This window comes from Mya arenaria, chromosome 2, assembly GCF_026914265.1.
Source record: "Mya arenaria isolate MELC-2E11 chromosome 2, ASM2691426v1".
NCBI lineage: Eukaryota > Metazoa > Mollusca > Bivalvia > Myida > Myidae > Mya > Mya arenaria.
Window position 1 is genome coordinate 9,776,441 of NC_069123.1, and position 23,189 is coordinate 9,799,629.

The 23,189-nt window shown below is 33.3% G+C and overlaps 1 protein-coding gene across 2 annotated transcripts in view; it reads right to left on the reverse strand.

The window, feature by feature from the left end:
- Positions 1–20,877, reverse strand: part of LOC128224244 (acidic mammalian chitinase-like) — a 36,046-nt gene extending 15,169 nt beyond the window's left edge. For both annotated transcript variants that reach the window (XM_052934049.1, XM_052934041.1), the window contains exons 1-4: positions 20,725–20,877; positions 15,440–15,482; positions 4,163–4,355; positions 403–655 (exon numbers count right to left, since the gene is read on the reverse strand). In XM_052934049.1, the coding sequence (XP_052790009.1) occupies positions 403–655; positions 4,163–4,355; positions 15,440–15,482; positions 20,725–20,859 (624 nt within the window). In that variant the 5' untranslated portion in view covers positions 20,860–20,877. The remainder of the gene's footprint in view (positions 1–402; positions 656–4,162; positions 4,356–15,439; positions 15,483–20,724) is intronic.
- Positions 20,878–23,189: the final 2,312 nt, after the last annotated feature.

A 23,189-nucleotide genomic window follows, 5' to 3' on the forward strand; every position in this document is an offset into this window, starting at 1 on the left:
TCTAAAATGTTGATTTATATTTTACGGGACCTTCTGACACAATACAAACAATAACAAGATCAATATTTTGCATGTATATTGCTATGCGATGAATTGCGATCCGAACATATCCGAAGATGTTGCGTTTATCGATTGATAAACGCAATTGCCGAAAGGCAGTTCATTTAGGGAATGGAAGTTGAGGTGTAAATATTGGTTGGTATGCGTTCCGTGCTCTTCACCAAAACAACAATGGCAAAGCGCCATGTTTAACGCACGCTTTATATGGCAAGTGGGATTTGCAAATAGCATAACTCTAATGAGAAACAAGATCGTTCCATGGCGCTGTATAATGATAACGTATTAATGATAAGTGTATTGTGCTGTTGATGCGATTAGTAAGTTATACATTTTCTCGCCTACCTTCAATAAAAAAGAGTAATTCTGTCTGTCTCGCGGCCTGCCTCCTCTCCTCGTGGGATGCTGCCAGTCAATGGTCAGTCCATCAAACTTCCGGTCCCTAAGGAATTTTACGGCGGATCTGGCGAAGACCCTGCGGGAGCCCCGGCGGGAGGCGAGGCGGCTGAAGTCCTTGCTGCCCATCATCCAGCCGCCTACGCCAAGTAGCACCTTCATTTCCGGATTGAGTTCTTTAAGGTTAATCACCCTCTGGTACCTTAATTTAAATAATCATAATTGTGGTTTGTTTATGAACATTTTTTTACAATTATGAAGCTTTGTATTGGCGTAGCTTTGAACCAGCTCCAATCATTCAATGAAAATGAGATAAATATCAGTCGATCGACTGTTACTTACTCCTGAAGAGGCGAGCTAAAACCTTCCGCAAAGCATTCAGACATTTACATTTTGCACTGGTTGCTTGAAACCGCCGCTGGGAAGGTAAAAAAAAAGGATACCAAACGGTTGTAAATGCTTTTTGGCCAAAAATTGAATGGTAAAACTGTCAAAGTGAAGTTGGTAGGTGTGTATGATTTCGTTAAATTCGATGTATTGTTTGACAAAATGCGCAAGTCTCCATTTGTTTTAAATCGTTAGCGATATACGTTTTAAAGTTTGTAATCTTGTTAACACAGTCGGGTTTGTACGGTGACGTACAGGCGACATACGAGTTAGTTTTAAGGACTTACTTAGACGTTTTAACAAGATACGCAAGCCGTTTACACGAGATCAGAGGTGATATTCAATATGCGACTTAAGTCACTCTTATGTTCATACATCATTGACCTCATTCACTGTATAAGTCATTTATTTATAACACCACAAAGTCCGATTGGCTACACCATTCTTCCAAATAAGACCAATATTGATTACCAGCCAAGAAGTCGTTTTAACGAGTAAGTAAGTGGTTTTAAAGGCCTAGTTTAATCCTTAAGTGCCCCCCCCCCCCCCGCAAAAAAAAATCGTCTATAGTACACAACTTCTGTGTATTGATCTTTATCTAATTGCATAAATGTCTTATCAGATCTCTGATCTGAGTAACCTTCTGTGCATTTTTGGAGGTTTTATTAGAGAAATGGACCCTAAATGGCCCTGAGCCAATAAACAAATACACAGGAAATTGGCCCCTACTGTGACACCAGTGCAATTAGCAGGAGATGCACAGCAGGGGATTGTCATGCCAAATATTCCTTAAACAAGTTTCGTTAGTCGATATGACGCGATACTAAGTCGTTTTAACGAGTGACTTAGTCGTTTTAACGAGATACATTAGTTGTTTAATCAATGAACGTTAGTCGTTTTAAGGGGGTTAGTTAGTCATTTTAACATGTTACTAAATCCGATAAATAAGATACATAAGCCGGTTTTACCGAGATATAAAAACACACATGTCCATTTGGAACTCCTCTGCCATTTTTATCGAAAACAACCTCGGATGTATATACACGGTTTACATCAGTAACTCAGAAATCGGTATGTTTAAGTCCGCTGCAAGTAGATCGCGTAGTAATTTATTTTAGCAGTTAAACTTACTAACTTTACTCTTGGGAATCTTAATTATGTTTACAGTAATACACTTTACTGGCAATCAATTTAAACTAAGGTCAATAAATACAGGCTAAATCACTACTTTCAGTTAATGATATAATTAAAAAATTTACGGACTACTTCTATTGATGTACCGGCATACATCCGGGGATGTTTTCGATTTAAAATGACCGGGGAGCTCCGAATGCACATAATGCCACCTCTATGCCCATCGTAGATTTGGTTAAAATCTAATTTCGTATTTAAACTACAAAGCCGAACTGATTGTTTAAATGTGTCTCTCGCAGATGGCTGTTGTCAGATTTGTATGGTACATAATTAATGGGACGGGATTTAAATCATTTTTCAAAGAATAAGCCAATAAACTAGTATATGGAGTGATTTATGTAAATTGTGACACAAGTATGCCATTGTGGTGGCTAAATGTTTATCTTACGCCAACAAATCATTTTCTTTAAACAGAGCTACGAACTTATAAAGGGCATAAAACATTTAATGGTCGTACCTAAACCAGATGTTCCCAATGATTCTCAAAATATCTCTAAAGCACTGATGTTTGGGAGTGGGGGGAATAGCTATTGTTCAGAAACAAATATCCACCAAATGGCTGTTCACTGTGGTACGATATTTATGAATTCAATCATAAAAAATAAATACATTAACAAGTATAAACTATAGATATAGTGATAGAGGCAAATTGAAAATACGACTTGATATTGTTGATATGCTTTCAAAACGTTTGTCATCTTCCATGGGATCGTCCAATAGTTTCATGTTAAATTGAAGTCGACCAACAGTATGTATAACGGTGTTGGACGTCTTCATTGAATTACTAGCTAATATATGGGTAGAAAATAGTTATCATTGAATTACGAGCTCATATGTGGGAAAAATCGCTATCATTGAATTGCTAGCTTATACGAAGGTTGACAAATAGCTATCATAGAATTGCTAGCTCATATATGCTAAGAGAGATAGCTATCATTTAATTGCTAGCTCATATATGCTTAGAAAAATAGCTATCATTGAATTACTAGCTCATCTGTGTGTTGGAAAATAGCTATCATAGATTTGCTAGCTCATATATTGGTAGAAAAAGCTATCATAGAATTGCTAGTTCATATGTGGGTTGGAAAATAGCTATCATAGAATTGCTAGCTCATATGTGGGAAGAAAATAGCTATTATATAATTGCTAGCTCATAGATGGGTATAAAATAGCTATCATTCAATTGCTAGCTTATATGTGGTTAAGAAATAGCTATCATTGAATTGCTAGCTCAAATGTGGGTTTGAAAATAGCTATCATTGAATTACTAGCTCATCTGTGTGTTGGAAAATAGCTATCATATATTTGCTAACTCATATATGGGTAGAAAATAGCTATCATAGAATTGCTAGCTCATAAATTGGTAGAAAATAGCTATCATAGAATTGCTAGCTCATATGTGGGTAGAAAATAGCTATTATATAATTGCTAGCTCATATATGGGTAGAAAATAGCTATCATTCATTTGCTAGCTCATATGTGGCTAAGAAATAGCAATTATTCAATTGCTAGCTCATATGTGGGTTGGAAAATAGCTATCTTTGCATTGCTAGCTCAAATATACTTAGAAAATATTTATTATTGAATTGCTAGCTCATATATACTTAGAAAATATCTTTCATACAATTGCTAGCTCGTATATGCGTAGGAAATAGCTATCATTGAATTGCTAGCTCATATATGCTTAGAGAAAAAGCTATCACTGAATAGCTAGTTCATCTGTTGGTTGAAAAATAACTTTCACTGAATAGTTAGCTCATCTGTGGATTGAAAAATAGTTATCGTTGAATTACTTACTCACCTATAAGTATAAAAAAGCTTTTATTGAATTATTAGCTAATACGTGGGTTTAAAAACTCTTTTGAATTACTAGCTCATATGTGGGTTGTAAAATAGCTATCATTGAATAACTATCTCATTTGTTGGATAAAAATAAGCTAACATTAAATTACTAGCTTAGCTGTGGGTTTAAAATTGTCATCATTGAAATATTAGCTCATTCATGGGTTTAAAAACAGTTTTCATAGAATAGTACAAAAGTTTGATTTAATGGTTTAAAACGATTACATCAGTCCTGACTTAAGGGGTCGAACACTTTAATAAGGTTATAATCATCCACTGTACACACATGCCGTCCTTCCACCGCGTTCCTTCATCGTTCCACTCGGATGAATGCAGCTTGTTCCGCTGCAGTTTGGCGTAGACGTATATGAGGTGCGTGCACAGAGTTGGGTCCACGTCTTCCGGCAGGAACTTTCCGTCCCCCGGCCGGTACTGCGACCAGTTTGTGTAGACACACACGATCCGGAAACCAGAAGCGCCTATAAATAAAACAGATTGTAAAGTTTGAGTCGCATGCATAGTGCATAAAGCGGAATATCCCCCGGCCCCCGACCCCAATAGCATTATCACCCATCAAAATCAAGAGCGCTGCGGAATAAACACTAACGTTCGTCCGTAATTGTTACCATACATCGGGAATTTATACATCCTTGCCGTGCTTGAAAAAGGGGCATACCTAGAAATGTACTAAAGCCAGAAATATAGCCATTGCTGCATTCGAAAAAGGGGCATACCTAGAAATGTACTAAAGCCAGAAATATAGCCATTGCTGCATTCGAAAAAGGGGCATACCACGGAAGTTATTTAAACCAAAAGTGTGGCCCTTGCTGCATTCGAAAAAGGAGATACATATCAGAAGTTAATTAAACCAAAAGTATGGCCTTCGCTGCATTCGAAAAAGGGGCCATACACCAGAAGATATTAAAGCCAGAAGTATGAGCCGTGCCGTGCATATTGTCTTCGTTCAGTTATGAGCCAAGTTAAATCATGCCATAATTTTGACGATTTTTGACTCAAAGTCAGGGCTAAAGTCATTGCACAGCAACGACGACGTCGACAACGACAAGGACACCAAGGATATGACTATACTTACAACTTTTATCTCCGAAAACAGACGAGCATATAACAAGCTTGTCTCATGTATAAATATTATCGACATAAAATAATATGACTGGTCAAGTAGAAATCAGAATTATATGAAAGCGTCCTCGGGCCACATTCTGTAATATCTGGTAATGTATTATCTTCTTATATTTGCACCTCAACTTCAATTTCTTACATGAACTGCCTTTCGGCAATTAGTTTAAACATATTTATTTCGGCAATTGCTGTTATCATCCGATGAACGCAACATCTTCGGATATATTCGGATCGCGAATCATAACAATATGCATGAAAATTGGTTATCTTTTTATTGTTTGTATTTTGTCAGCAGCTTCCGTCAAATATAATCAACATTTTAGAAAGTGTTAATTTATGATGTTACGTTTTACGTTAAGTGCTTTCAAGTGGTTGATCTTTTCCCACGTCATTGTGACGTCATTTTATAAAATGTTTTTTTTCGGGGATATGAACGCAAATGGGCTGATCAAAGGATGCGTGGAGTCCACACACTTTGACCAGCCCAACTGCGTTCATACCTCGATAATGACATCAACCCCGCAATTCAGTCCTTAAAGAGGACTGAACAGTTATTCACAATACAAAGTGTAACAAAACAACGCATTATAAAATTTAATTGAGTGAAAAAGTGTGGGCTTTGATGCATTTACGTGCAGGTGAATATAAACAATTAGGATACAAATCTTCATATTACAGAATGAGCAGATAAAGTTAAAACCTGTGGGTTCTTTTTATAAATTACAACTTATTACAACATTAATGGGTTGTTGTTTTTCAGGTAGACTTCTTTGATAAATTTAATACGTGCAGTTTGCAAACTTTAACTATCAGAACATGTTTACAAAGGACTCGATCTCAGAAAATCCATTTCTCATCATTTTTTTCTCCAAAATTTAAAAAAAAAAGTTGACAACATTTTACAATTTATGTGCGTAAATTACAATCCATCGTGTGCCTGTCAAGCTAGAATTCTTTGAAGCATTGTAAAATCGCATAAAAGTCATTCGACATTAAGCGCACGCGTGAGCTATATGAATACGCATTAAGCTCGTAATAAAGTAATGTACATACAATTGCAATTAAATAACTTGATAAAGGAGTGACTGTTTTATGTCCAAAGTTGGCTCATTCCGTAAAAAAGCATAAAACTCATTCCGCATAAAACTCATTCCGCATAAAACTCATTCTGCATAAAACTCAATCCGTATAAAACTCAATCCGCATAAAACTCAATCCGCATAAAACTCATTCCGCATAAAACTCAATCCGCATAAAACTCATTCCGCATAAAACTCAAACGTGAGACATATGAGTACGCATTAAGCTCGTTATAAAGTAAGGAATAACAGTTGCTCCATACAATTGCAATTAAATAACTTTATAAAGTAGTGACTGTTGACCAAAAGTTGGCTCATTCCGTAAAGAAGCATAAAACTTAAACGTGAGCTATTTGAAGACGCATTTGGCTCGTGAAAGAATAAGATAAAACAGTTGCTATACAAACATACAATTAAAATTTAATAATGTAATAAAGAATTAACAGTTCTTAGTCCAAAGTTGGCTCATTCCGTAAAGAAGCATAAAACCCATTCCGCTTAAAAAAATCAAATGTGAACGATATAAATACCCATTTAGCTCTTAATTGAATAATGTATAACAGTAGTTGCTACATACAATTGCAATTTAATAACTTAAGAAAGGAGTAATTGTTCTACGGCCAAAGTTGGCTCATTCCGTAAAGATTTGGCTTTCATTGGCGAATATAGGTGATTTCTTATTCGTTTGTTTTGTTATTTATGTTGTAGACATATGTAGACACGGCTGTGACTCCGAACATTAAATGAATTTGCGGTTGTGTTCTTTCAATGAATACGTTGTAACTACATGTATGTAAAGTATCAATTAAAGGAAATTAAATTCTAATAATTTAAATGTCTGTTCAACAAAAACATTGTTGTAGTTGTTGTAGTTGTTGTTGTTAATGATGATTATGATGATGATGATGATGATGATGATGATGATGATGATGATGATGATGATGATGATGATGATGAACTGTTGTTTTTGTTTCTGTTGTTTTTTTGTAGTTGTTGTTGTTTTGTTGTTGTTGCTGTTGTTGTTGTTGTTGTTTATTGTTGTTGTTGTTGTTGCTGTTATTATTGTTGTTGTATTCGTGGACTATTCCAAAATATATTTAATTAAAACATTGCTCTAAATAACATCGACAGTAGACAATATCGCCTGATCAACATAAGAACAATCAGTTGTCTTCGTATTCGCGGACTATTCCAATGCAATATTTTACTAACATTGCCCCAAATAACATCGACAGTATTGTTGAAAAAATTCTCGCTGAGCATCTTAATTAAGATAAAAAAAAATAGAAGTGGGTCAAGTACTTTTGGGGTAATCAAATATATGATTCGAAGGACTTCTTTCAATTAAAGCAGAATAATAGGTCTTTAATACGCAGTGTTATTCCACGCCAGAAGCATTCATCATATAATATCCCTTCATTAACAATCGGTCAATTTAAAGGCGCATAACATAGGTAGATGCAAACAATATTTCTTTTGTTTTTACGCATCATCATGTTAAACTTATTTGACTTTAATAATAAACAGAAAAAAAAAAAATATTATTTAGGTAAAGACAAAAACTTGCTCTTTATGAATGTTCCTTTTAATTAAAAGCTACGTGGTCACAACTTCCGGAGTTAAAAAGCGCCAAAATATCGCTTATATTTCTGGTATCTTTACCTAAACCAAATGCCTTTTTTGTTTTAATAATTAAAAATCCAATGAGTTAAACACGATAATGCATCAAAATAAAGTGTTAAAAAATTGCATCGAACTATAGTGTGTGCCTTTAAAGTAAACACTAGTCCTTAAAAGCTTGCCCTCTGATTACCTAAGAGAAGACAAAATGTTGGAACCAGATATGAGACTACTTAATTAATGTTTATTACAGAAGATATCGTCAATCTTCATCGTATTTGGGTTCTTGGTGAAGGAATAACACAGAAAACTTGACCTCACATTGGGGAAAACTCATTTTGGCTTTTCGACTAGGTCTTTATAAGAAGACTTTGAACAGCTTTAAATCGAAAACTGTGCTTTAATCTATCTCAAAATGTTTCCTGCAGCAATTCAAAGATTTCAAATAAAAAAAACAGGTCATCCAGTGCCAGCATTTGAGATCACGATTTAAACATTCCAAGAACAGCTCGTTTCCCTTGGCGCAGATTACACCAAAGTGTTGCCAGTTTCTTGTTGATTAATCGCAGCAGCATGAGAAAACATTGTCTCGAGACCCATTCGGTACTGTTGATACATTGCTTTTGTTTGAACAATATTTATTCCAATTAACCATTTTCAATTTTTAGAATCAAAACATTTACTGTTGCAATAATACCTGAAAAAAATAGCCATGTGATATATGCACGAAACATCATAATAACGGCAGAACTGAAAAAAGGAAGCTTTAAAGCTGATTGCTTCTGTCACACTTTCAAACTAATTGTAAAGGCTGTTTGTTGAATGTTTGTGATACTTCATACACTTTCATCGCATAAGTTTTTGTTTTTTTCTGTTGTTTTTTATTATTTTATTTTTTTTTTTAAATTAACTTCTTTGCCTTTCAGGAGAAAATATTGAAAACCAAGAAAAGGAAAACTTAAAATGTACGGCAGAAACCATCGTTAATTTTTAACATGTTGGTTTCTTACCTTATGAATAGCACAGAAAGATTTTCAACACAAAAAGGGAAACGCATTTTTGCGTAATCAAGGTGAGGAATCACGTGATTTCAAAGGGGTTCTCACATAGGTCTCCACGGGTCACAACCGATGTAAACAAACCAGTAAGTGACGTAAATTTGTAAATAACGTTTTTGAAAAGATATTCCTTAGCCTTTAAAATACTATGCCACTTTTCTTTTCTTCTTGCCTAATAGCAACAACATGAGGCAACACTGTCCTGAGACCAATTCGTAACTGTTGATACATTGTTTGTGTTTAAACAATATTTATTTCAATGAATCATTTTCAATTTTCAATTATACGCCACAGTATGAGCATAATCAAAAGATTTACGTTGGCAATCGTACGTGGAAAAATAGCCATGTGATAAATGCACGAGACAAAAAATCACGGCAGAATGGAGAAGAAATTTTTGAAGCTTATTATATGTCCTGCTTCAACTACTCTTTCAAACTGTTGTTTTTTGGTGAAAAGGCTGTTGTGATTTGTAGAATATTTTACTTGTTATGATGAGGTGGATTAGTTGGAAATTGTATGACAAATTATGATAAAGTAAGTTATACATTAGCAGTAGACAAAACGGAAGTAACAGGATGAGGAATCACGTGCCTTCAAAGGGGTTCTTACATGAATCACCACGGGTCATAACCGATGTAAACAAACAAGTAAGTGACGTTAATTTCTAAATAACATTTTTTTACAGAAGATATATGAAAAGTCTTTATTGTCACGTGATTCCTCACCCTAAGGGGAAGATACAGGACGGGCGAAGGTGTGGAATGGTCAGGTCAGTGGCAAATGTTATGATTGAATGTATATAAAAACATCAGAAGCGTGTAGTACTGAACGTGGTTGAATATTGTTTTGTTCTTATGGTACGTAGCTTCTTTTGATCGAAACACTAGGAGTGAAATTGAAAAAGCCCTGAAAGCTGTTTAAACTTATTTATTAAACACTGATTGCGAAACACGTCATGTCCAATGTGTGTATACCACGTGATAAATTACGTCATAAATGCTTCATCAGAAAGCAAAGCTTTTGCTTCGAATTATGACATAAAGTAAAACAAAGATAACGTTTCTTTTTCTAAGCCATATTAAATGAAACAAAGGGCAGTCTATGGTATACACAAACTCAGAATTTCAACACTATATTAATTACTCTCGTTGGCACGATATTACGCGAGAGTGTGGTCCTGTGTTGGGGGGGGGGGGACCGGAGAGCCCTGTCCAGCTACGTGACCACAAACCAAACTCACATGACCCCATAGCAGATAATTTGTCGAGAAGATGATGTCTTTGACCATGATACATTGTGTTGGCACTGTAGGCTTGTTGCAGCAAGAAATGAATTTGATGCATTAAAAACAGGCAGGATATAACCCTGTGAATAGTTTTTTTTTAATATTCAAACATATCCATTAAGTCATGTAAATATATCAATGTGTCTTCTTACACTTTAAATTTAATTTACATAATTGTTCCCTTGACAGGACATTTATTTCGTTACAAATAAATATACGTATATTTAATATATAAATAAAAGAAAACTTAAAAGAAGAAGGTAATCATATGTTCTTTTCAAAAAAATGAATGCATTTAATACATGATATACGCATAAAAACAGTACCAATCATAAGGCAATGTTGTACGTTTATCTGGCTCGTTCGCCAGAGAATCATTTGTATCTTTAAAACATGAGCAGATTGTCCAATCAATTTGAACAAGTATTTGTAGACTAAAACATTTGCCAATTCATCTTATACGTAGCAGCTTATGTCATAATAAAGAACGTATTTGCAGATCGATCAATCAATTAAATTATACAAGTTTTTGTAGACAGAAATATTTGCTATTTCATATAATACGTAGCAGCTCATAATAAAAACATATTTGCAGATTGGTCAACCAATTTGTACAAGTATTTGTAGACTAAAATATCTGTAATTTCATCCAATCACATTAAACTTCAGCCATAATAAAAATAAATACTTGTTTTGTCATGATTCGGTAAATGGTTAAGTCATTCTAACATGCCATTCACAACGAAACCCAGTCAAAAACATGTAAAAACTGTCAATGAAATCAAATGTTCTTTATTTGTATTTTTGGGGTCAAGGGTAGTAAATGGTTATGGTTTGAATTTGATAATGCGTTTCAGAATATGGGGATATGCCCAGTTGTTAAAATGTGACTTTTATCTTTTTTAATGGCACAGCGGCAAGATCAGGATCAAGATGAAATCATGTTCAAACTGTTTACTGAAGAAAACCAATTAACGATGGCAAAATTAACAACAAGGGAAAGAACTATGAATCAGATGTTAATATGCACAGGTTATGTTACACTAATTAACCCAGTGATTTTTTTTGGAATTATTTTTACCACCTGTGCCTTGTAAATTGGGTGGGACTTTAGGAAAAAAATAAAAACAGGGCGAAATAGCTAATATATTGGAAAATATACATGTTTTAACCTTTTTTTGCATACATAATGCTGTGAAAGAGTAAGTCTTGTCAAGAATTCGTTTAAATTTCAAGAAATTCATTGCTTTTAATCATTTACGTAATCTGCATTTATCAAATTGGGAAAAAAAAAAATTGGGGGAAAATGGACAGTTTTTCGAAAGGGGAAACAGTCCTTAGAAGGCAGTTAATTGCACCAAAACAGTCACCAAAACCAATCACTATTTACTGGCGCAAGGCCAAGCAATTATGGTGGCTGATTTCTGCGATTTCATATGAGGCCTTCTCTCTCATCCAAAGAACCTTTCCAAGAATTTTAATAAAAAGAACCAATGCTTACTAAAAAGTGGGCCAAGCACCTTTACTGAAATAACAAATATAATTCGCTGGAGGTATTCCCATTAAAGAAGTGTAATATGCGTGTTGTGTTATTCCAGGTCAGTAGCATTCATCAGACATTACACTTCGTTATCAACAGGTCTATATTAGGTCTACAAGAGAAATTAGTCTTTATAAGATTTCCTTCAGTGGTGGTCTGATCAAGGTTGGAAGGGCAACTAAGTGGAAAAAGCTTTTACGTTGATGCTACCTTTGACTTCTAACACTAGTTTAAAGATGCACTCCTATCCCAACTAAGATTTACCACAGTTAAATCAATTGTTTTAATTTACCATAAACAAATGCATACTTGTCGAAAACAATGGTTCTAATGAAGGATACCAAGTTAAATTTGAAAGAAAGGTGCAGAAAACAGGTATTTCTACCTTATGACACGATAGAAGAGCACAGTAAAGTTTTTAGCATTCACCAGTCACTTAATATTTTTGCGTTTTCAGCTATTAAAAACACGGTGACAATCTTGTTATCAGTAATTAATAATTTTCCATAAATGCATTAGTTAATAAGTATTACAAGGTGTATCCTTCAAAACTTAAATTCACAGTGGGTCATTTTAACTGTGTCAATATTAAGGAACGTTGGAAGATATTATCACGATTTAAAAGTTCCAAGAAAAAAACTATGTTCCCTAGACACAAATTACAACGACGAGTCGGTTTCTATTAATTAATAACAGCTTGCGAAAACAAGTCATTTCTTCATTTCGAGCATTTTTGCTGCCGCGAAACAAAGAACCAAAAATGAAATATTCACAACAAACTGTGTCAAGATTCGACAGTTCAAAAAATATCTCGTTTCCCTTGCCACAGAATACAGCAAGGTGTGGCCAGATTCGTTTTAATAAATTATAGCACGACCACGCTTTATCTAGAGAGGAGAGTACTTTATCCAACAACAACAATATCAACAATAACAACAACAACAACAACAATAATAACAACAACAATAACAACAGCAATAAAACAATGACAAAATCAACAACAACAATAATAACCACAGCAATATCAACAACAACAACAGCAACAGCATCAATAATAAAAAACAAAAATGACAACAACATCATCAGCAGTAGCATCAACAAAGATGACATCTATTTTGTGTATCGGCGATTTTAAGTAGCAACAACCAAGAAATTGATGACATATTGTTTACATGCTTAGGAACTCAAATTTGATTTCTAGACTTCTAGAACAGTTTTGATGAACAATTAAAGTTCACCTACATTAACCACTAAGCAGTAACTTGTGGAAATGTTCAAGGAAATGTCATAACTAGCATAAATAAGTATACGCATTAATTGCCGATCATTTAATATGTTATTTATCATGCTCGTTTGTCTGAGACGCATCTTGTAAATATGAATATTAACAAAAGGACAGTCAAGTTGGAAATAATTTAAGGCAATTGCAAACTAAAGCATTCGTGATTTCACTATACAGAGTTTTAGGCCAAAATAAAAACATAATTGTATTGCAAATATACGGTTAATGGTTTTAATTAAAACATTGAAACTACAGACAAAAGCTTAGCTTTATCTTATTTTATGTCAGATAAAAAGGCTATGTATTTAAGGGCCAAACAGACCAACAAGCGATACGCGAGACAACCGCGCCATGGAATGAGTCACCTCTGTTTAAAGGGGTAAGACACCAGATGGTTAAAAAATCGGCAGATACCTTATTTAAACCAGCCTAGATAAGCCCAAAAAGAGCTAGAAAAATGAGCCCGATAGTACAGCATTTTACACGATTAAATAATATTTTGTCGCTGTCTCAGCTGAGTTTTCCCGTTTAAAAATAGCGTATTATGGATTACAGTTTAAAGTGTGTATATTTAGCATGTGAAAGTCACGTGATTAGTACGGATACAAATACCGACGCTATTTTTGAATTAAGTTGGATTAACGTGGTTAACAAACCCAGTATTTTTAATTGAAAAATACGCATACACTTCGAAAAATACACGTGTCGTTATCGATGTGATACATCAGTAAGTAAGTCCCAAAGCCTGGTACACAACGATAACAATTTTATGTAAGTTTTTGACAAACATTTTTTTGTTGCAATGATATCATCTGGTGACTAGTCCCTTTAAAGTGACTAAGTGTATTGATGTGTTAACATTTTAACTGAAACTGTAAAACATTGTTTAGGCGTTTCTAAATATGAAAAGATATCATGAAAAAAGTCGACCAACATTTTTCAAATTGTCGTCGTGGAGTTCTTAAAAAATGGCGCCAAAAATGGGACAGTCATGTGACAGGAATCTTTTTTTACCACACGCTTTACACTACCTGAGCTAGACTACCAAAAGCTTTCAACTTGTGTTATCCAAAACTTCTTCGATCCCTGAAAAACTAACCATGAAACTGTCGTAATGGCGATTGTAGCATTCTGATATTAGGGAACTTTGTAAGTAGTGTTCAGACAAAGGTTACTCCGTACGCTAGTAAAAATATAAGTACAGTATTGGTTACTAACAGAATTCATACGCCTTCTTTCCGGCATAAGAGCAGAGTCAAATTACCAAAATGCTTGGCATGTCTCTAAGGACCTTAATAGGATTGCCCATTTATATTTCACATTGCACTTATTTCCGGCAATATGATACGATTTCCCGTTTTCTCACAAGGGGGCCGTGTGGCACTGATTTGCGGGATATAATACAATAAACGTCATGATAGGAACAGATGAACATCATATCCGGAACAATGGTAATATTATATATACAAAATTGTATAGACATGTATAATTTTTATAATAATGCATTAGGAAATTAAAATGCATATACTGTGTAAAAATAGAACGGGGGATATAACATTGATGAAAAATATAAAAAATGTACATGTATATTCGAGAAAGGGACTTTTTTAAATTGATGCACAAGTTTTATTTTATTGGAATTAACGAAAACATAAGTTATCGAATGTTAAAATACATTTAATATATATATAAAAAAAAATATAAAAAAATATAAAAAAATAAAAAATAAAAAAATGACAATAGTACAATGATAATTACCCAGACTACTTAGTCCCAAGCTCAAATCAAATATAAATCAAGATAGAGACACAGAGTAAGGGTCCAACCAACCCTGAATGAGAAATACAAGAAGGACATCAGACCAAACACCATCACTATCGCTTTAAATATCAAGGGGGGGTAAACTTTTCTATATGCGCATAAACCTCACATTCGTCTTACCTCTTTACAATAACGAGAAAATTTAATATATACGCCTCATCAATTATTTTTTTGGTTTAACCATTCTGTGCAGAATCTTTGCAGACGTTTGATTTATAATGCATCAAACCACATCACTGCAGTTCCTCATTATATAATATTCCATCAATCACCGTATGAAGCTGTTAGGGTTTTGTTTTTTTAATTACTATTTAAGTATAATGTACATATATTATACACCTGATTGATGGCAATAAAAAAATCAACATGCTTGTTAGGCGATACCAAATTAATTTTTTGTTCTACGGATTATGGATCCGTAAAAATGGCTCGAAAGAGCAAACATATAAAACCATTTCTAATTAGCAGGAGCGGGGAAAGGCGAAAGCTATGAAATGTTAATCCGTCAACAAAATATAAATTTGGTGTGGCGTCAATATATGTCGAACCCCGTTGGATCGAACTTGCTTGGCTCGAACACTCGTTTTCTCGAACTGGATGTAAAGGACCGAATTCTTTATTCTGCATGTAAGCATTGCTGCTTCGCTCGAACTTTTTGGGGCTCGAGGTATTTTCGAGGTAAGTTCCATCGAGCCAACGGGGTTCGACTGTAATACGAATTAAGTATACACTTACCATGAATAAATGCAGCAAACAGCAGTGTTACTGTCAAAAGCATCTGTCAAAATAAATGAAATCATTTTATTAAGGTATTTGATATACAATTATAGTTTGTATTTTTTCTTGTTATATATCAACTGGTATTGGGCTTGTTATATATCAACTTTTAATGGGCTTGTTATATATCAACTGATATTGCGCATGACATACATCAACGGATATTGGGCTTGTTATATATCAACTGATATTGGGCTTGTTATATATCAACTGGTATTGGGCTTGTTATATATCAACATTTAATGGGCTTGTTATATATAAACTGATATTGCGCATGACATACATCAACGGATATTGGGCTTGTTATATGTCAACTGATATTGGGCTTGTTATATACCAACTGATATTGGGCTTGTTATATATCAACTGGTATTGGGCTTGTTATATGTCAACTGATATTGGGCTTGTTATATGTCAACTGATATTGGGCTTGTTATATACCAACTGATATTGGGCTTGTTATATATCAACTGGTATTGGGCTTGTTATATGTCAACTGATATTGGGCTTGTTATATGTCAACTGATATTGGGCTTGTTATATACCAACTGATATTGGGCTTGTTATATATCAACTGGTATTGGGCTTGTTATATATCAACTGGTATTGGGCTTGTTATAAACCAACTTATATTGGGCTTGTTATATACCAACTGATATTGGGCTTGTTAGATAACAACTGATATTGGGCTTGTTACATATCAACTGATATTGGGCTTGTTATATATCAACTGGTATTGGGCTTGTTATATATCAACTGATATTGGGCTTGTTATATATCAACTGATATTGGGCTTGTTACATATCAACTGATATTGGGCTTGTTATATATCAACTGATATTGGGCTTGTTATATATCAACTGATATTGGGCTTGTTATATGTCAACTGATATTGGGCTTGTTATATGTCAACTGATATTGGGCTTGTTATATAACAACTGGTATTGGGCTTGTTATATATCAACTGATATTGGGTTTGTTATATATCAACTGATATTGGGCTTGTTATATGTCAACTGATATTGGGCTTGCTATATATCAACTGATATTGGGCTTGTTATATATCAACTGATATTGGGCTTGTTATATATCAACTGATATTGGGCTTGTTATATGTCAACTGATATTGGGCTTGTTATATGGCAACTGATATTGGGCTTGTTATATATCAACTGATATTGGGCTTGTTATATATCAACTGATATTGGGCTTGTTATATATCAACTGATATTGGGCTTGTTATATATCAACTGATATTGGGCTTGTTATATGTCAACTGATATTGGGCTTGTTATATATCAACTGATATTGCGCATGACATATATCAACTGGTATAGGGCTTGTTATATATCAACTGATATTGGGCTTGTTATATACCAACTGATATTGGGTTTGGTATATATCAACTGATATTGGGCTTCTTTTATATCAACTGATATTGGGCTTGTTATATATCAACTGATATTGCGCATGACATATATCAACTGGTATAGGGCTTGTTATATATCAACTGATATTGGGCTTGTTATATACCAACTGATATTGGGCTTGTTATATAACAACTGATATTGGGCTTGTTATATACCAACTGATATTGGGTTTGTTATATAACAACTGATATTGGGCTTGTTATATATCAACTGATATTGGGCTTGATATATATCAACTGATATTGGGCTTGTTATATATCAACTGATATTGGGTTTGTTATATATCAACTGATAATGGGCTTGTTATATATCAACTGATATTGGGCTTGTTATATATCAACTGATATTGGGCTTGTTATATATCAACTGATATTGCGCATGACATATATCAACTGGTATAGGGTTTGTTATATATCAACTGATATTGGGCTTGTTATATACCAACTGATATTGGGCTTGTTATATAACAACTGGTATTGGGCTTGTTATATATCAACTGATATTGCGCATGACATATATCAACTGATATTGGGCTTGTTATATATCAACTGATATTGGGCTTGTTATATATCAACTGATATTGGGCTTGTTATATATCAACTGATATTGGGCTTGTTACATATCAACTGATATTGGGTTTGTTATATATCAACTGATATTGGGATTGTTATATATCAACTGGTATTGGGCTTGTTATATATCAACTGGTATTGGGCTTGTTATATATCAACTGATATTGGGCTTGTTAAGTATCAACTGATATTGGGCTTGTTATATATCAACTGGTATTGGGCGTGTAATATATCAACTGGTATTGGGTTTGTTATATATCAACTGATATTGGGCTTGTTATATATCAACTGATATTGGGCTTGTTACATATCAACTGATATTGGGTTTGTTATATATCAACTGATATTGGGATTGTTATATATCAACTGGTATTGGGCTTGTTATATATCAACTGAGATTGGGCTTGTTATATATCAACTGATATTGGGCTTGTTATATATCAACTGATATTGGGCTTGTTATATACCAACTGATATTGGGCTTGTTATATATCAACTGGTATTGGGCTTGTTATATACCAACTGATATTGGGCTTGTTATATATCAACTGGTATTGGGCTTGTTATATACCAACTGGTATTGGGCTTGTTATATATCAACTGATATTGGGCTTGTTATATACCAACTGATATTGGGCTTGTTATATAACAACTGATATTGGGCTTGTTATATATCAACTGATATTGGGTTTGTTATATATCAACTGATAATGGGCTTGTTATATATTAACTGATAATGGGCTTGTTATATATCAACTGATATTGGGCTTGTTATATATCAACTGATATTGGGCTTGTTAGATAACAACTGATATTGGGCTTGTTATATATCAACTGATATTGGGCTTGTTATATATCAACTGATATTGGGCTTGTTATATATCAACTGGTATTGGGCTTGTTATATATCAACTGGTATTGGGCTTGTTATATATCAACTGATATTGGGCTTGTTATATATCAACTGGTATTGGGCTTGTTATATATCAACTGATATTGGGCTTGTTATATATCAACTGGTATTGGGTTTGTTATATATCAACTGGTATTGGGCTTGTTATATATCAACTGATATTGGGCTTGTTATATATCAACTGGTATTGGGTTTGTTATATATCAACTGGTATTGGGCTTGTTATATACCAACTGATATTGGGCTTGTTATATATCAACTGGTATTGGGCTTGTTATATATCAACTGGTATTGGGCTTGTTATATATAAACTGGTATTGGGCGTGTTATATATCAACTGATATGGGGCTTGTTATATATCAGTGATATTGGGCTTGAAATGACATATTTTTGCAATCTTTCAAGGCCGAACATATATTTGTACATTATATTATTGTCGGTATTTTTTACATGTTCTTTTTTCAACTCATTAAATCTCTCAAAAGATAGAATGGGTCAGCAGACATCACATATTCAAAAAGTTAAACATCGAATACCTTAAACCATTAAATAATGGCCAAGTTAAATGTTCCTTATCTGATTTTATTCAACCTGGTCTATTGTTGTTTTTGTTTTTTTTATGTTTTTGATAAAGTCATAAAAAATAACAATACAATGAATACATTGTGCTTTATGATTCTGCCACGTTTTAAGTAAACCATAAAGCTGCACTCTCATAGATTTATCGTTTTGACAAACTTTTTTTAATTGTTTGTCTTTGAATGAGCCATTTTTTTGTATAAATGTCTGGTAACCAGTGATTTAAGACTGCTGACAAAAGATCAGATCGCAGTTAATCATTCTTAAGTTCGGACATTGATGTGTTATGGTTAAAAGCGTTACTAACGCTTTTTGATAAAATGAAATTATCGGCAGTTTACCAAACAAATTGAGATATGTTATAATGTGATCGATCAAATATGACACGTTTGATGGCATTGATACAAAAATCAGCCGATTCCGTGACAGAAAAAAAGTGTAAAAACTGACAATCTGTGAGGGTGCAGCTTTAATTTAATATAAACCAATAATCGTTGATCTTGTCCTATTATAATCACATTACGAGGAAGCTTATTTCATATAAACTGATAATGTAATTTTGTTGTGTGGTCGCCTTGTTGTATGTTGGTTTAACCAACTTTATCACAGTGTTTTTTTTATTTAAAATTATCTTCACGTTAATAAATTAGATTCTTTATGTAAAAAAAATAGTGCAACACATTTTGTCGACAAATCTAATATCGACATAAAGTGTTTAATCTAATTTGTCGACAAAAATCAATTCATTATTTCCAGCTCATAACTGACCGAATTATCATTTTTAGACAACATGTCATGTTATAACATGTCAAGTTGGCATAAAACAAGTCAACTAGATTGCATTATTTAATCATACGTGTTTCGATTGTTCAGAACTGTGTTAAGGTAACAACGTGTTTAACAACGTCGAATGGTTCATTATATTCTCATGTATTTTGATATAACAAGTACAAATGAAAAAGCTGTCTGTATACTGCAGGTCTCAAGTATGTCTAATTAACTGGCAAAGCAAGAAATATATGTAAGTTAACAACGATTACGTTAACAACGTCCTGAATAATCGGCCAAGTATGTACAATATACGCTTCCATAACATCTAACTCCATGTCCCTTTCAAAACTTAAGCAAGAAATATCCGCCAAGTTTAGAAATGGTCAATTTTGAACACGTAAAGAACATTATCCTGATACATTTTATATTTTCCAGGTTTTTGCAGGTTTACGACAAACCATTTAATAATCGAGCAAAACTGATTTGAATCTAATCTTGACGCGTTGTACTCATGTATTCAATTCCTAACTATACTAATAAGAAATATGTATTAAGAAAGTCCAGTTATGCGTTAAATTCTCCTTATACTGAAATGCTTATAGTTAAATCGTATTTTATTTTACATAATATACTCTAGTGATATAGTTCATTTCTAAAACCATATTATTATACAATTGGGTTGGGCCACAGATTATAACAACATTAGAAAATGGCCCTCCCCGTATACGCAAATGATTATTAGATAATATATAAGTTTCAATAACTGGTAAATAGTAAAGTATCATTTAAGGAAGTTCATTCAACTATATGTATTATACGTATTTATCATTAAAATTAGCAAATAAATAAACACCATTTTCTTGATGCCCTAAAAACCATTCAAACAGCATTGAAATGCTTATACGGTAATATAAACAGTTTAAATGTGATTTCAATTTATAATCAAAATCAAATCTAATTAAAAGTAAAATTTGTTACCTTTTTTATAACTTTTATCTCGTTAATCCATGAATCAAATAAACATGGTGTTCCCCTAGCAACTGTTATTATATAAAATGTTATATTCGCTTTATGACGGTTTAATAACTTGACGTGACAGCCTCTGTCATGCATGTCCAAACGTTTGTTAAACTTACGTTCAGGGCGTTGATTTGCATAAGTGACGTTACGTTAAAACAACAGAGGTTTTGTTGAAATTTCGTTACATTTGGTTTATGTTTAATTACATGTTTTGAATGCATGAAGCTTTTGTTTAAACATAAACTTAAGTAATTTAGTACAGTACGTTCATTAGGGAGGTCATTAATTATACATTTCATTATCAAATAATTAGTTTTGATTTCTTCTGACGTTTTCTTTGGGGAAGGTATTTCTTTATATATATAAAAGTTCAATTATTCGATCGGGAAGGAATAAATATTATGAACAAGTTATATAAAGAATAAAAACGTAATTAATCATACATTTAATTATCTTTTAATTAGCTTTGATATCTTCTGACTGTCTCTTTATGAAAGGTGCTTATAAATTATATATTCATAAAAGTCTACTTATTATATAGGGAAGGAATAAATGTTATGAAAACATAAAGAACAACAACCAAACCACAATATTGGGCTGATCGTTTAGAGCATTGTTAAAGTTTACAACGATTTTAACTGAGTCGTTGTTAACTCTCAAATCTTTAATACTCTTAAAGTCTCATGGACATCCATGTGGTATTGTACACACATATGAAGACAAGGGACTCAGCAATGCTTGTTTTACTTAAAAACTCGTATATCAGCACATCATAAAACAGTTCACATTTGAACGTTAACAACGACGTTTTTAACAACGCTGTTAACAACAACCAAACCACAATATTGGGCCGATTGTTCAGAGCATTGTTAAAGTTAACAACGATTTTAACTGAGTCGTTGTTAACTTTTAAATCTTTAATACTATTAAAGTTTCATGGACACACATGTGGTATTTTACACACATATATGGAAACAACAGATTCATAAATGCTTGTGTTACTTCATAAATAAGTTCACCTTTAAACGTTAACAACCTTGCTTTTAACAACGCTGTTAACTTTTACAAAAATCTTAGCGATCTGCCCAATGCATGTTACTGAATATGAATTCATTGCAACATCTCTCGCATTCACAAACTTACTCACCGTTGATTAATTAATTAGATTTTAATGTTGCACACTTACTTGATCAGAAAGTCATGAGTAACACCAGAAGATGGCTTATATTTGGTAGACCACAAAATTCACGAATTTCACTTACCGATTTTTGAAAGGTGTGTTCAGTCTCAGGACGTTTTGGTTAGTTATAAACTAGGTTTTGGTTTTAAATTGGTTTCACGAACTGTGTATTTGTTGCGACAGTTTCAAATGATTTGAAAACAAGTTTTATTGTTTGTTTTACGTAAACCGAAACTATTTTGTGAAACTATTGAAACCCCCTCGTCTTCTCGTTCCATCTGAAAACTAGCTAACTTTGAGAAATCCAAATGGCAGACATGATCAACACATGTTTTGAAACACCATTTAGTTAAAACTTGCAAACAAACATCTGCGTTGTATTGTTTGAAAAGAATCAGAAATAATGGCTACGTGCAGAAGCTCCATCATGCTGTTGAAGCTGTACACAAAACCATGTATTTGGAACTTCAAGCAAAACTTTCGAAAGAGGTTTCCAAACTGCCGAAATTATTTATTGGTCCCTATCTTTATTGCCCTATTGTTTGACTAAGTATCGATCAGCTCACAGATCAATGATTATTGATAAACTCATGTTAATGATTATTGATTATATCATATCAATGATAATTGATTATTTCAGACCAATGAATATTGATTTTCTCAGATCAATGATTATTGATAATCTCAGATCAATGATTATTGATTATCTAAGATCAATGATTATTGATTATATCAGATCGATGAATATTAATAATCTCAGATCAATGAATATTGACTATCTCAGATCGATGAATATTGAGTTTCTCAGATCGATGATTATTGATTATCTCAAGTCAATGAATATCGATAATCTTAGATCAATGATTATTGATTATCTCAAATCAATGAATATTGATTATCTCAGATCAATAAATATTGATAATCTTAGATCAATGAATATTGATTATCTCAGATCAATGAATACTGATTATCTCATATCAATGATTTTTGATGATCTCGTGTCAATGATTATTGATTATTTCAGATCAATGATTATTTCTAATCTCAGATGAATGTCATTCAGACATAAGCGCAAAAAAGGCTCATTCCAAGACAAAAAGAAAACAAAGTTGTCAAAACGACCAATCTGCGGGTGTGCAGCTTTTAACCAGGACATTAGTTATTGCATGGCATTAATCTTTACACATTTTGTCACTCTGTTCGTTTTGACTCAAATACAAACCCTTGTTTCCCGCCGTCTTTC